The sequence below is a fragment of the Canis aureus genome, chromosome 7 (assembly GCF_053574225.1).
Source record: "Canis aureus isolate CA01 chromosome 7, VMU_Caureus_v.1.0, whole genome shotgun sequence".
NCBI lineage: Eukaryota > Metazoa > Chordata > Mammalia > Carnivora > Canidae > Canis > Canis aureus.
This window is the reverse complement of record NC_135617.1, coordinates 61,083,918-61,099,012: the sequence shown is the minus strand read 5'-3', so window position 1 is coordinate 61,099,012 and position 15,095 is coordinate 61,083,918. Positions and strand designations below refer to the sequence as shown.

Below are 15,095 nucleotides of genomic sequence, written 5' to 3'. Positions count from 1 at the left end.
AGAGCCACTTTAGAAAGGAAGGGGCTGCAAAGAATGGCCGAGGCCGACGCACACCAGACGCCGGGAGTGCGGCACTGAGCGCTAAGCTTGAGCTTCCCCTTATCCCCGCCTCCCTAATTAAGCTCGACCCACTTTAGGGCGGGACCTCCCGCTTCAGCCAATTCTGGGAGACGAACCCTGGCGGTTTGTACTCTTCCTTTCCAATGAGAAAAAAAGGAAGCCGCTTGGCCCCAATAGCCAATCCGAGGAGGCGGCGCCTGGTTGTCAGGCAGGTTTGTAAGAGTTCGGGCCAATTGGAGGCGCAGACACCACTCGACCCGGGCGCAGCGCGCAGGCGGTGGCGAAGAGACGCCGAGCGGGCCGAGTGCGGCCGAGCAAAGCCGGAGCCGGAGCGGGGCCGCAGGAGCCGGGCTGGGTCCGGACGGGCCGAGATGCCCTATAAACTGAAGAAGGAGAAGGTGAGCGTGGCCCCTTTCCTCGCGCCTCCGCCTCGGGGCCTGCGCGGAGCTCTGGGAGAGGCCGAGCCAGGCCCGGGACAGCCCCAGTCTGACCCTCTCGTCCGGCCCCCGCAGGACTCCCGGGGCCAGCCCTCCGCCCCTGCTGCTGGCCGCACCCCCGGTCAGTGCGGCAGCTGGGAAGGCTCCCTCACCTTGCCCGGGATGGAGTCCCCACGTACACCTCCCTCCTTTCCTCCCTTCACCTACCCCCGGCCCTGGGTAACCACCTCCCTGCACATCTGCCCCACTCACAGGTCACTCCCCTGCTTTTTCTTACCCCCATCCTCGCCCCCCCCAACCGTTTACCCGTTCGGGACAGCCCTTCATCTGAGACTGCACCTCCCTCCAGCCCACCTCCCCCCGCCCCCCATTGCGCGCAGCCCCTACTCTTCTCTTCTTACGCCTGGGCCTGGGCCCGAGGCGGCCTCCTCCACCGTCCCCTACAGCCCCTTCTCCCTCCCCGCCAAGCTCCTTGACCTAGAACTGCTCTGCCTTCTCTCTCCTCCACCAAATCTGGCCTAGGCCCCTCCCTCTAGTTCTTCCTCCACACACAAACTTGTAAGCCAGGACACAGCCCTTCCTTCTGTTGATGGAACCTCAGAACGCCAATGCTGAAAGGGACCTCTGAGCGCATTCAGTGCAATCCTTAGTGATACAGATGAGGAGACTGAGGCCCCGGCAGGGGAAGGGACTTGGCCAAGGTCACACAGCCTGCTTGGAGGCCCAGCTGAAATATCAGGTCTCTTGACTTAAAGGCCTCCTCTGTACCAAAGCCTCCCTAACAGGCATCAACCGACTTGCAGGTTCATACTAAATCAGTTACCTTTCCTAGTCTGAGCAAGCTCCTCCCTTTATTCCTAATCTTAGGATAACCTTTGCATTTTTCCAATTTTGCACTAGTACTGGATTCTTGCCTTCCTTGGGCTACACCATCCTCAAATCGGGAATCTGCCCTTACTATCAGATTAGATTTCTTTCTTACCCCAAAGGCCAGCCATCCCCAGACACCCTTGACTTTGTCATAGTGTCCTGATACGGGCTGTTTCTTGATGTTACCTTCTTTCCCTTCCTCTTCTACCTCTGTACTGCCTTCCCGTGTTCTTCATCCCTGCCTTTCTCTACCTTCTATTTCCTGCTGTTGCTGAGGTCTGACTCAGAGGTGTGGTTCCTTTGAGGTACAGACTCACACAGAGGATGCTAGGATACCAGTTCCAGCCTCCCCCAGCTTCTCCTCTCCTGGGGTTGGCCCCTCGTAAGGGCTGGTTCTGGCCTGGCACTCTGCTCTGCTCAACCACTTTCTGACCCCAGAAGTGTCTTGCTTTCATTTGCCCTCTGATGGGCTGAGTTGCTGGGCTGCCATCTCTGACCTTATCAGTTCAATTCTTTATCTTGGAGCATTCAGGGATTTGTCAGGCAGCTCTGATACTGGGTTATCCCCAAAACTTCACAGGGTCAGAGGTTCTGAGTGTAGGGTTGGTGACGGTGTACTGGGCACTGAAGCTCCTGGATCCTGGGCTGGGCAGGTTGGTGTGCTCCAGTCAGGCCCTGTGTCCTTGGGGACTGGGCCTGCTGTGATGATTTGGACAGCTTAGCTGTGAATGATGCCCACACAAGTCAGCTATACCAGAGGCTAAGGGGCTCCTTCGAGGAGTGTGGAAGGGTATGGAATTCGGGGGAGCCAGTGAGGTCCCCACCTAGCTTTCTTGTTGAAACAGGTGCCATCTCATCTTCCAAAAAGCCTCCTTCTACTAGATGATTGAGAAGAAAAATTCTTAGACTTGCTAGAACCATAGATATATGACCATAGTATTTGAGAAAGAATATTAGAAGCATTGGGGTGCATGGACCCAGGTATCTTTGATTCCCTTTAAAGTTTAACTTTCGGCTTTGGATTTCTGGTTGCATTTGGCCTCCTTCAACGGTTCACAAGTCCTGAGGGGGAAGAGGGGTGACAGTGTGACTGAGGTTTCCCTGGATGGGGTGGGAGCAGAGAGGAGGGTGGGTGGAGGATCTTTATTTTGCATCCGTCATCTCTCCCCGTTTTCATCTCTGTTCAACCTGGTCTTGGCCATCCTTCACAACCTTCTCCCTGAAACCTTTCCTGAACCCTCAGGAGCGAGGTCTCCCTCCTCCTCTGGATTTGCAGACCACCTAAAAGGTCACTTATGGTCCTTTTGTACTCCCTTGGACTGGACTGACTTGTGGACAAATCTTTTCTTCCCCCTTGAGATTACAACTAAGCTCCATTTTGGTTTGGCATCTTCCTTGCACACAGTAGGCACTCAGTAGATGGGTGCTGAGGATGGGTGCTGAGTCAGTCCCTTGCGGGGATTTGCTCCCTCCTCTTCCTGAACATCCTGCTCTGGGACTTACCTCTTTTAGGTTTCCAAGCAGTGTACCCCTGCTCCTTTCTACTTTCTTCTTGTTTTTAATAATAGTAATAACACTGACTAACAGTGGGATTTTCCGTGTGCAGTACCATGTGCTAAACGGAAGTAGGTAATGTGATTGTTGTCACTTAAAAGATGAGGACTGAGGCTCAGAGAGGCTAGTTAACTTGCTTACGATTATGGAGCTAGTAATAGTTGGGCCCAAAACAGTGTGGGCTCCAAACCACAGTGCTGGATGGCACTTGACTCCTGGGCTGCTCTGGGGTGTGCGGTGGTGTGTGCACTTCACCTGTTCTGCAGAGCTAGGGAGCGAGGGTGGTGGGTGCGGTTTCCCCCACGCCCACACACCCAGGCAGCTGGGATCTCTCTCAGGCACGCTCCCTGAGAGATAGGTTTGAGTGCTGTAGGGCTGGTGGAGGGGTAGTCAAGGGAGAAGGAGCTTGCAGTCCAGCAGAGATGGAACACATACAAAGATGGATCAGCTTTATCCAAGGGGCCCATGTCTGGGGAATGTGTGGTCACCGCAGGCTCTGAGCCATACTCCTTGGCCCTCAGCGAGGGGTTTGGTGTGCTCAGCCTGGTGAGTGGACAGTGGGAATGGTGCTTAGCCCAAAGAAGGAGCATCTTGTGACACCTGGAGCTGCTTCACACCTGAGAAGGGCTCTCTTTCTCCCTGCCCTCTCCTCCAGCCCACCCAGAGCTCTGTTCCCCCAGAAATCCTTGTGCGCCCATAGCCACTATGACTTAACATTTGTCACTGAAGGGGCTCTGGGGCCATTGAATGGCAGAATGTCGGAGGCGGAAGTGACTTCCAAGGTCCTCCGACCAAGTCTTCTTTTACGGCTTGAATCTCTTTCTGCTTGTGCTTTAAAGGGGTCAGGAATGCTCCTTTGCTTGAAGGCTCTTGGGACTGGGGAGCTTGCAGCCCCACAAGGCAGCCAGTTGCTGTGCTGCTGCTCTAGGAGAAAATTCTTCCTTGTTTGGAGCCTCAGCCTATTTTCCTTCCACTCTAGCCCATGGCTCTTGGGCCTCTGGATCCACATAGGGCAAGTTGCATCTTTAGTCCACATGGAGCTCTTCATTTATTCGGTAAAACCCTCTCTTGCTCGCCCACCACCAGGACTCCTCCCTTCCATTGTTAGCCATCTCAGCCTTGCAGCTGTTGCTCTCAGGACAGGCTTTTGAATCCACTCCCAGTATGGGTTGTATTTCTCCAGAAGAAAACCTAGGATTTGCCTTTGTCCCTCCCAAAGTCTGATTGATGCTCACGACTGAGCCAGATCCTCCCAAGTAGCCGCACGAAGTGCCAAGGACAGGGGTGCTTCCGCGTCCCCCAGTGCCAAGCACTCCACACTCCGTCTGTTAACCTGGATGGAAGGTCATGGGTGCTGTGGCAACCCTGGCACGTGGATGATTTGTGTTGAGCTTGCAATCAGACCTAAATACCCAAGTCTTTTTCACATTTTCCCTGTCCTGTCCCCATGTAGTTGCTTTTTTTGGCCCAAGGCATAGGAAGAGATGCTGGGCAGGCCAGAGCTCTGAGCCAGCGGCCCGGTTCCCGAGGGAGACTTCAGACTAGCGCTCATCTTTGTAGCCATTCAGGGTCTTACCCTTATCCCCGTCTCTGTGCTTCTCCGCCAGGGCTTTCTCAGGATGGTTCTTAAACCTGATCATTCCAGTAGCACCCTCTAGTCTGGGTGTTATTTGTAATTTCCCCAAAAGGCTTCCAGGCCTTTGCAGATGAACTTGGGGGAGAGTGGTGACTCCCTCTCCTCCAGTATGAGAGCCTTAGGTACCCCCTTGCCTGCTCTAGCCAGAAGCCAGTCTGAGTAGCATGTTCCATGGTGCCTCCCCTTAAAGCTCCTCTCCCTAATTCTTGACAGAGACCCCCCAGACCCTAACTCATACACCAGCCATGTCAGGTGACAGAACATTATCTTTCTTGATTGTTGTGTCTTCAAGATGTCTTCCTGACCAGGTTCCAGACTGTTTGGAGGAACTGACTCTCCCTTGTGTACTCCAAGCTCTCCTCCCCCAGGCTAGGTATAAGGTAGATGCTCAGTGATTATGATTGATTGATTGATTCAATTGGACAGAGATAATTAAAACAGAGACCTAAGGGGTCTAGAGGAAGACTCTCCCTTCCCCTGGCATCTGCTAACTACCTCCATCTTTCCTCTTCAGGAGCCCCCCAAACTCGCCAAAGGCACGGCCAAGCCCAGCAGCTCGGGCAAGGATGGTGGAGGCGAGAGCACCGATGAGGTAATGAAAATGGGCACAGCCCTAATTACTGTGCAGGCACCAGCTCGAAATACTTGCTGGCTAGTGGGGTGAGGGATCCCAGGGGGCCAGAAGTTAGCCCGGCAGAAGGGAAGGGGACTTCCCCAGCCTGAGAGGGGCTTGGACAGCCCAGCCAGGTAGCTGCCCTCAGGCAGCCAACCCCCTTTGGCTGGTGTAGAGCAAACGGAGATTCTGCAGGTCTTCCAGACTGCCCAGCAATTCCTGTGAAAGTCCTTTCTCCATCTGCCAACTTTGAGTGATGAGAATTCCTTTGTCCCTAGGGCAAAAAGCTAGGGGTACCAGGTCCTGGGGAGAAGGGGAAGAGTACATGGGCACCCAGGGTGGGTGTGAGTGGCTTCAGCCCGGCCCGGAGTAGGGCAGAGGGTGGGGAATGACTGGTGTCCCTGAATGTGGCAGGCAGGCTGGGCCCACTGCCCTTGGTTCTGATTATGGGGAGCTCCAAAAGGACAATCATGAGCAGAGGTCAGCACAGCTTGGCAGTCTAGGGCTATAAAGCAATAAATGGCAAGCAGAAAAAAAAAAAAAAAAAAATGGCAAGCAGAGAGAGCACTGGAGGGTGGAGAGGTTTAAGTCCACAGTATGTCCAGGAGTTTGGGAGTGTACTCAGTGGGATGCTCAAGACGGTGGCCCATCCTATGAACATGTTGAGCAAGCTTCTTGGTTACTTAGAAACTGATGGTCCTGAACAATTCAGAGGGATGGAGGACAACAGGAAATAGCTCTCTAATTATGGGCAGAGCTTGTGGGTTTTTTGGGAAGAAGAGATCGATTAACAAGTGTTTGGGGTTAACCCTGGATTTAGATTTTTCTAGGTCTACTTCTGGTCCTTATCACCCCTCTAAAGAGATACAAGCACTTTTCACACTTTTGACCATCGTTTTAGGACTCACTTAAGTAAACAGAAGAAGCAGGATAGATTTTTCCCCATTTTACAGATATGGAAGTTGAGGATCACAGAAGATGAATTCCTCCTTCCTCTGCACTGACAGTAATCCAAACATGTCTATAGGATAGACCTACACTTGGTGGTGTAACTATCTGTCCAACATGTGTTTCTCCCCACCAGACTGTGGATTCCAAGGGAAGGAGCTGGGTATGCTGGAGCTGGTTCATTGCGTTTTCCCTGCACCTGTGTGCTCATGCACTTGGTTCTTTTTTAGAGGCAGGGGGAGGGTTTTTTCTTTTTTTTTCTTTTTTTTCTGTCTTTCTTTCTTTAAAGCAATCTCTACACCCAACCTGGGGCTCAAACTCATGACCCCCAAGATCAGGAGTCAAATGCTCTGCTGACTGAGCCAGCCAGGTGCCCCTCATACACTTGGTTCTTAATAAATCATCAGCGCTCCTGGGAAACACTCCCTCTGGGTTCAGTCTCCCCTGTAGGAATGGTGACATCTGTGAGACCCACAGGGAAGGTGGCTGGGAGCTGGCAACTGACATTCAAAGCAGCAAGAGAGACTTAGAAACAGGATTTAAAGGGAAAGAAATGAATAGTCAGGGGGCTGTTCTCATCGTTTGCCTAACTAACTCCTACTTGTTCAGTTACTAGATAGATTGATCTCTTGTCCTAAAAGCAGCCTTCCTTGGCCACCTCCCCTTTCCTCCCTGCCAGGACATGGTTGGGGCTCCTGCTATTTGCCCTTCTGGCACCTAGTCGCACCCCACAGCAGTGTTTAATCCCAGCTGTAATCAAATAATTTGATATGAATTCGTTGTTTATCAGTTTTTACTTTTTTTTTTTTAAGATTTTATTTATTTATTTTCATGAGAGACCCAGAGAGAGGCAGAGACACAGGCAGAGGGAGAAACAGGCTCCACATAGGGAGCCCAACACAGGACTCGATCCTGGGACTGCAGGATCACGCTCTGGGCTGAAGGCAGGTGCTAAACTGCTGAGCCACCCAGGCGTCCAGGTGCCCCAGTTTTGACTCTTGTGTTAGCATGTGGGTTCTGTGAGCCTCCCCTTCAATGCTGAAGGGCCTGGCACTCTAGAGGTATCAGTATTTGAATGCATTAATGACCATAAAGCAAACCAGTCAACTTCAAAAGAGTGGTGGAAGTAACCTTAGAGTCTAACCTTCTGCTTTCATAGGTAGGAAAATGAAAGCTCAAACAAGGTAAGAAATATGCTGAGACCAACTGCTGGGATATCTCCACTGCCTTTCTAGACACATTGGTTAAAGGCAGTGGATTGATATAAGGCCTTTGACAAAGGAGAGTGTTGAGTTCACCTTAGGCTCTGTTCTGTGAAGTGTTGCTCAGGGCTCACCTATGTGAGGCAGCGACAGGAATTCTGCATGATTTTCCAGACGTGCACCCTGGTGGCCCTAGGCAGAGGAATGATGGGAAAGTTGGGGGCTGGGCTCAGGTCATCGAGAGCTGTTTGGCACAATCCTTTCCTTGCTTTTTCTAGTCCAGAATTTAGAGGCTCTTCTAACTAGATTTACCCTCCATCATGCATTTGCTAGAGCCTTTTCAATTGATCCTAATAATTATAGCAGCCACCATTTATTTTATTGAGCAGCTACCTGTGTGTTAGTTTCCTAAGCAGCCATAACAAACAACCACAGACTAGGTGGCTTAAAATAACTGAGATTTATTCCCTCACAATTCTAGAGGCCAGAAATCTGAAATCGATATGTCAGCAGGCCATGTCCCTCTGAGGTTCTAGGGAAGACTCTCTCCCATGCCTCTCTCCCCAGCTTCTGGTGGTCTTCACCAGTCCTTGGTGTTTCTTGGCTTATGGATACCTCACTCCAATCTCCTCCTCTGTCTTTACACGAGGTTCTCCCCTGTGTGTCTCTATGTCTCTATGTTCACATTTCCCTGTTCTTTTTTTTTTTTCAAGCTTTATTTATTCATTTGAGAAAGAGAGAGTAAGAGCAGGGGGAAGGGCAGAAGGAGACAAGCAGACTCCCAGTTGAGTGGGTAGCCCAACTTGGGACTGGATCCCAGGACCCTGAGATCATGACCTGAGCCAAAACCAAGAGTCAGATGCTTATTGACTGAGCCACCCAGGAGCTCCTGCACATCCCTCTTCTTAGGAGGACACTAGCCATATGGGGTTTAAGGACCACCCTAATTTGATTGTATCTGTAAAGACTCTTTCCAACTAAGGTCACATTCACAGGTGTCGGGTTGACTTGATTTTGAGGATGGACACCATTCAGCTTACCAGACTCTGTCCTAAGACCTTTGCTTGCATTTAGTCTTTTAATCTCATTTAATCTAGACAACACTCCCCTGAGGTCATTCCATTATCGTCATCATCCCCATTTCACAGATGAAATTGAGGCTTAGTGACGTTACATAGCTTGTACTCAGCCAGTAAACAGTTGAGTTGGAATGCAATCCAGTGTGGTGTGGCTCAGGAGCCAATTCTCCTGTGTTCTTAATGATATGATACACTGGGTCTGTGATTTTTGAAGAGTCTTAGAGCGGAAAGGAGCCTTGAGAGATTAGGTCAGACTCACTGTTGACCCACTACTGTAGGCAACGGTCCTTCCTGGTCTGTCTCTGAAGGAAGCAGCTCACTGCCCTGGACTCTGTACTGTGCCCTGTCCTGAGTTCTGGGTGCAGGGGACAGAGGGAGGAAGAAATGATCCCAGTCTCACCCACTTCAGCGTGTCCTCCCAGTAGCCAGAATTATTACCCTAAAGACTTGTTTTTGTCTTATTGATCCTCTACTTAAAAAGCTCTGTTGACATCTCATGGCTTATAGGTTAAAATTCAGACTCCCACTCTGGACCCCTGTGAGCTGGTCCTACCCCATTCTTCCACTATCCATCCTGGTTTCTCACCCCGCTGGACTTCCCATCTTCTGATACAAGCCCTTTTCTGACTCTGGGCCCTTATGGGTGCGATTCCATTGGTGTGGCCTGTTTACTTTTCTGCTATGTTTCTTTGCCTGCTTAGCTCTGTTTGTCCTTTGAGAGCCAAATCAAAAGTCACCCCTTCAGGGGGCGCCTGGGTGGCTCAGTGGTTGAGTGTGTCTGCCTTCAGCTCAGGTCATGATCCCGGGGTCCTGGGATCAAGTCCTGCATTGGGCTTACCATGAGGAGCCTGCTTCTCCCTCTGCCTGTGTCTCTGCCTCTCTCTCTGTGTCTCTCATGAATAAATAAATAAAATCTTAAAAAAAAAAAAAAAGTCACCCCTTCAGAAGTGTCTTCACTAATTGTTCAGCTAGAGTTTCTGTTCCTCAGCAGCATTCTCTGTTTCTTTATTTCCCTGGTACCAAGAGCTGCCTGCCTGTTAGTCTTGCCCATTGGACTGTGAGCTCTTTGAGGGCAGGGGCCACATTTTAATCACTAAGGCTTAGCATGATGTTTTAGTCAATAAATGAAGGAAGAAAATAATGAAACACAACTAGATAGAGCTCTGAGATGTCAGGAGAGGAGAGAATACTTCTGTGATCTTGGGGGTTTTAAACTAAAATGATCTTTTTTTTTTAAGATTTTATTTATTAATTCATTAGAGACACACACAGAGAGAGGCAGAGACACAGGCAGAGGGGGAAGCAGGCTCCATGCAGGGAGCCCAATGTGGGACTCGATCCTGGGACCCCAGGATCATGACCTGGGCCAAAGGCCGGCCCTAAACTGCTGAGCCACCCAGGGATCCCCTAAAATGATCTTTATTTGACTATTAATTCATTGAACAAAAGCTATGATTTTTTTTTTTAAGATTTTATTCATTTATTTATGAGAGACACAGGCAGAGGGAGAAGCAGGCTCCATGCAGGGAGCCCAATGTGGGACTCAATCCCAGGTCTCCAGGATCACGCCCCGGGCTGAAGACGGCACTAAACCACTTAGCCACCCGGGCTGCCCACTTTTTTTTTTCTTAAAGTTTTTATTTAATCTCTACACTCAATGTGGGGCTCGAACTCACAACTCTGAGATCAAGAGTCACCTGGGATCTCTTTCTTACAGTACTGTTTTTTTTTTTGTTTTTTTTTTTTTAAGTACATTCCGATGCCCACCATGGGGCTTGAACTCAGGACCCCAAGATCAAGAGTCAGATGCTCTACCAACTGAGCCAGCCAGGTGTCCCCTTAAAATACTTTCTCTCTCTTTTTTAAAAATATTTTATTTTTTATTTTTAAGTAATCTCTGCACCCAATGTGGGGCCAAACTCACAACCCTGAGATCAAGAGTTGCATGCTCAGGCAGCCTGGGTGGCTCAGCAGTTAGTGCTGCCTTCAGCCCACAGTGTGATTCTGGAGACCCGGGATCGAGTCCCACATCGGGCTCCCTGTATGGAGCCTGCTTCTCCCTCTGCCTATATCTTTGCCTCTCTCTCTCTCTTTCTCTCTCTCTCTCTATCTGTCTCTCATGAATAAATAAATAAAATCTTAAAAAAAAAAAAAAGAGTTGCATGCTCTACTGACTGAGCCAGCCAGGCACCCCATAATACTTTGTATAGTGCTTAATTTCTATCTCATACTCTAGGTTTAAATATTTAGGTGTGATTATTAATGGTGGCTATGTTAGGATTTGGTTGGACTAGGATTTGTTCCGGGGCAAGTTTAGTGGCAGTCTCCTGAATGTGAGTGTGGTGCATAAATTTGAAGTCCTACTTGATTGCTAGAGGCCTGAAACTAGGAAAGCTTCTTGGAGGTGGGAGGAGCCGGCACTTCAGGCAGAGAAGATGGCCACTACAGAGTCTCATAAGTGGGACCAGGAGAACATAGTAGAGGGGGAGAGCAGGTTGCCTGGGTTGCCTTTGGTCAGCGTCCCCCCATGCTGGGAGGGTTGCAGAAGGTTCCCCAGGGGACTTAGCTGCCTCCCACCTCCACCCCAGGTCAGTAGGGAAGTTATAAGCTGAAGCTTTGGGGCACCTGGGTGGCTCAGTCAGTTAAGCATCTGACTCTTGATTTTGGCTTGGGTTGTGATCTTGGGGTGGTGGAATTGAGCCCTGCATTGAGCTCTGCGCTCAGCAAAGTCTACTTGTCTCTCTCCCTCTGCTCCTCCCCTTCTCGCATGCTTAAATAAATAAATAAATAAATAAATAAATAAATAAATAAATAAAATCTTTAAAAAAAAACAAAACTGAAGCTTTTACAGGGCGCCTCCCTGGCTCAGTCAGTGAAGCATGCAACTCTTGCTTGATCTGGGGTTGTAAGTTCAAGCTCCACATTGGATTTAGAGATTACTAAAAAATAAAATCTTAAAAAAAATGTTAAAAAAAAACTTGAAGCTTTTAGGAGAAAGTTGAACATGAAGTGAGTCGCTGGCATAGCCCCATGCCTCCCTTCTGACAAGCATGTTTCCTAATGAGGAGTGAATAGACTGGGGAATGCCTCATTGAGGCTTGGCAGCCAGGCGCTTTGCTGGCTGGACCAGCTGTCTCTCAGATGCTTCTTGTGTCTGGGCCTGGGAGCCAGTGGTCCTTATAAAACCAGGGTGGCCCAGTGGGGTGGGGTGGGGCAGGCTAAGCTCAGCTACTCTTGGGCCACCCCTGCTTTCAATGATGCAATCCTAGTGGGAAAGAGACCTTAGGCTTCAACCTACTGGTTTTTAAACTTTAATTTTTAGCCGCGGGACCCTCTGTTCTCTTAACCTTACTCGGAGAATGGTAGGGAAAGCACAGATTTGTCCATTTCTCTGTTAGCAGAGAAAATTGAGGCCTTGCTTCTCCCTTTCTGAGGTGAATGCCTCCCTTCCCTGGATCTCCCCCTAGAACGAGGTTTGTGGAGGTGCAGGGGGTCATCTTATCTGGGAGGATGGAGAGAGACATGCTCTTCCTCAGAGTTTTGTTCCTCAGCTGCCACTGAGCGCCTTGGCCTGGTATCATAATGTTCCTCTCTCCTACTCTGCCGTGGCTGACACCATACAGTGCTCTGTTATGATGGTTCCCGACTTGGGACAGGAGATGCTTGGGCTTGGCCCCCTGTCAACCAACCACTCAGACCTTCATTGAATGCCTGTTAGGTGCCAGTGCTGAGGGGACCCAGAGGGATGCAAACCAGGGCCCTGGCTTTCAAGGGACTTATCTAGTTGGACATGTGAACACACTAAGCAAGAGGCATCACCAGGGCTGATCACAGAACCAGTGAAACAGACAAGTAATATCAGGAGGTTGAGGGTGGGGACTGGACACTGAAGGCTGGAGTTGAGGCGGCTTTTTGGAAGAGGGTGGGAACTTATTAAATGGATCTTGAAAGATGAAATGCTTTCTTGGGTGCCCCCATTGTATTTATTATTATTATTATTATTATTTTTAGAGAGGGGGTCAGAGAGAGAGAGAGAGAGAGAGAGAGAGAATCTTAAGCAGGCTCCAAGCCCAGCACCAGGACCCAATGTAGGGCTTGATCCCACAACCCTGTGATCATGACCTGAGCTGAAATCAAGAGTCAGATGCTTAACTGGTTCCCTCATTTTATTTTATTTTATTTTATTTTATTTTATTTTATTTTATTTTGGTTCCCTCATTTTAGACCAAGAAAGATAATGGACCCATAGGAACATTTGAGGTGTACTAGCTTCAGGAATTTCCAGGTTGCATTCCTAAAATTCAGTGATGAGAAAAAATTAATCATGATAATCTTAGGAGACACTTGTAAAGCTTTTCTGTGAGCCATATAGTGTTCAGTTAAATCCTTATTACAACCTTATGAGGTAGGTACTATTGCATCTCCACTTTACAGATGAGGAAACTGAGGCAGGTAGACTATTAGGACTTTCTGGAGGTTACTTGGCTAATAAATGACAGAGCAGGAGTCAAACCCAGGCAGTCTAGCATGGGTCTGTGCTCTTGACACTAAGCTCCACAGATGAGGGTTTGGTTGTTCCTACAACAGGGAAATGAAGGCTTGAGGTAGGAGTGGGTCTGATGCACACCAATCTCTGGTCTCCCACCCCTCTGCCTCTCTCCCCTGTCTCTCATCATGGTGGGATCCATCTGCCATATGCAGGAAGAGAGATCCCAGACTCCATGGTGCCTTGCACAGCCTAACCATTTTCACCCTGGCTGAGTGCTGGTTGTAGCAGGAGAGGTGTGTGGCGGCTGCCCTTGCCCCATTTCCTCGCACTTCTCCAGTCAAATTAGTGTATGGAGTGGTCATTTCAGGTGGAGGAGAGGCCCAGATGGCCAGAAAGGTAATGAGCCACATTGGACCCACCCACAGGCCTGTCCCAGGCTGGATCCAGTGCTTCTCTTCTCTCTTCTGAGTCCCAGATAGGTCACAGGCTTGACATAATTGTTTCTATAAAAAAAATTCAAGCCTACAAAGCATAACATTTCTGTCCTCCTCCCTTTCCCCTATCCCAGAAGATTTCACGTTCTCTCATTCTTGTGGTAAGAAGTCAGAGTTTAGGGAGGAGGCTGGAGGAGTGGTGGGGATGGCAGGTATGAGGACAGACTTCTCCTGTGGTAGGGGCACCCACCTGGCCATGGCCTCAGTCCTCTGGGGACTAGAGTTGTCCTGTGGCTCAGCCTCTGCCCTCTCCCAGCAGGTAGTTACCTGACAGTACCCGTGGGTGGACAGACCTGCAAACACCTGTGCGTAGCCTTCTGAAAATGGGTTTGATGGGGTTCCAACACCCGCATCTGGGAGGAAGTAAAGAGATTGCTCTAAAAAATTAGCTGTTTTTCTCCAATTATGTAAAAAGTGTCAGCTTATAGAAAATTTTATTTTTTATTTTTTTATTTTTAAAAAATATTTTATTTATTTATTAATGAGAGAGAGAGAAAGAGAGAGAGAGAGGCAGAGACACAGGCAGAGGGAGAAGGAGGCTCCATGCAGGGAGCCCGACGTGGGACCTGATCCCAGGGCCCCAAGATCACGCCCGGGCCAAAGGCAGGCGCTAAACCGCTGAGCCACCCAGGGATCCCCCTTGTAGAAAATTTTAAAAAGAAAAAAGTCATATCATTCTGCTACAATAGGAGATAGTCATGAACACGGTGGACTTGCTCTTGTTTTTTCCTTCTTAACTGGGTTTTGGGTTCTGTGCATGTGTTATAATGTGGGTGAGCTCATTTTGCATGTACAGTTTTGCATTATCCTTATTTAACTTAGCATAGGAAGCAATTTTCTGTCATTACATAGTTTTAGACTTCATTTTGTTTTATTTTAAATTTTTATCAACACGACAACATGTACATCATCCGGAAAGTCAGATACTACCCTTGGCTTTATGATGAAAAGAGCAGCCCCTGCATAGCCTCCTACTCTCCTGCTGCTCCATGGTGACCACTTTCACCTCCCCTTTCCTTGGAAATTGACTTCTGTACTTCCAAATAAGATTCTTTTACTGCTTTTTATTTTTTCTTTAATTTTTGAGTGTTAGATAGTATCTACTGACTTTTCTACTATGGAGAATTAAGGCCTCAGTGTCTTACATATCCAATACAGATGTCTCCTGTGCTCCCAAAATACTTATAACCAATTTTGGGCAAATTACTATGGCTGTGTAAATGTTTTCCACAGCTGAACCATGTATGATTACATTTAGTACATTGTTTTGTTTTTATTTATTTGAGAGAGAGAGCAAGCGTAAGCAGCGGGGAGCAGCAGGGAGAGGGAGAAGCAGACTCCCCCTGAGCAGGGAGTCCAATGCAGGGCTTGATCCCAGGATCCTGGGACTGTGACCTGAGCCACTCAGGTGCTCCTAATACATAGTTTCTATAAACATAATTTAAACTCCATGATTTTCCATCCATCCATCCATGAAGCCTTTTTTTATATTAGGATTTTTTTTTAAAGATTTATTTATTTATTTATTTATTTATTTATTTATTTATTTGAGAGAGAGCACACGCACACCTTTCAAGGGACAGGGAAGGGTAGAGGCAGAGGGAGAGAATTTCCCCCCAAGCAGACTCCCCACTGAGCGTGAAGCTGATGCGGGGCTTGATCCCAGGACCCTGAGAAAATGAATGACCTGAGGCAAAACCAAGAATCAGACAC

General features: G+C 48.8%; 1 protein-coding gene across 1 annotated transcript in view; it reads left to right on the top strand.

Annotated features, from left to right (window-relative positions):
• Nucleotides 1-298: 298 nt before the first annotated feature.
• Nucleotides 299-15,095, top strand: part of PPP2R5D (protein phosphatase 2 regulatory subunit B'delta) — a 21,280-nt gene continuing 6,483 nt past the window's right edge. The window contains exons 1-2 of the mRNA XM_077903951.1: nt 299-458; nt 5,072-5,149. Coding sequence (XP_077760077.1) covers nt 432-458; nt 5,072-5,149 — 105 coding nt within the window. The 5' untranslated portion in view covers nt 299-431. The remainder of the gene's footprint in view (nt 459-5,071; nt 5,150-15,095) is intronic.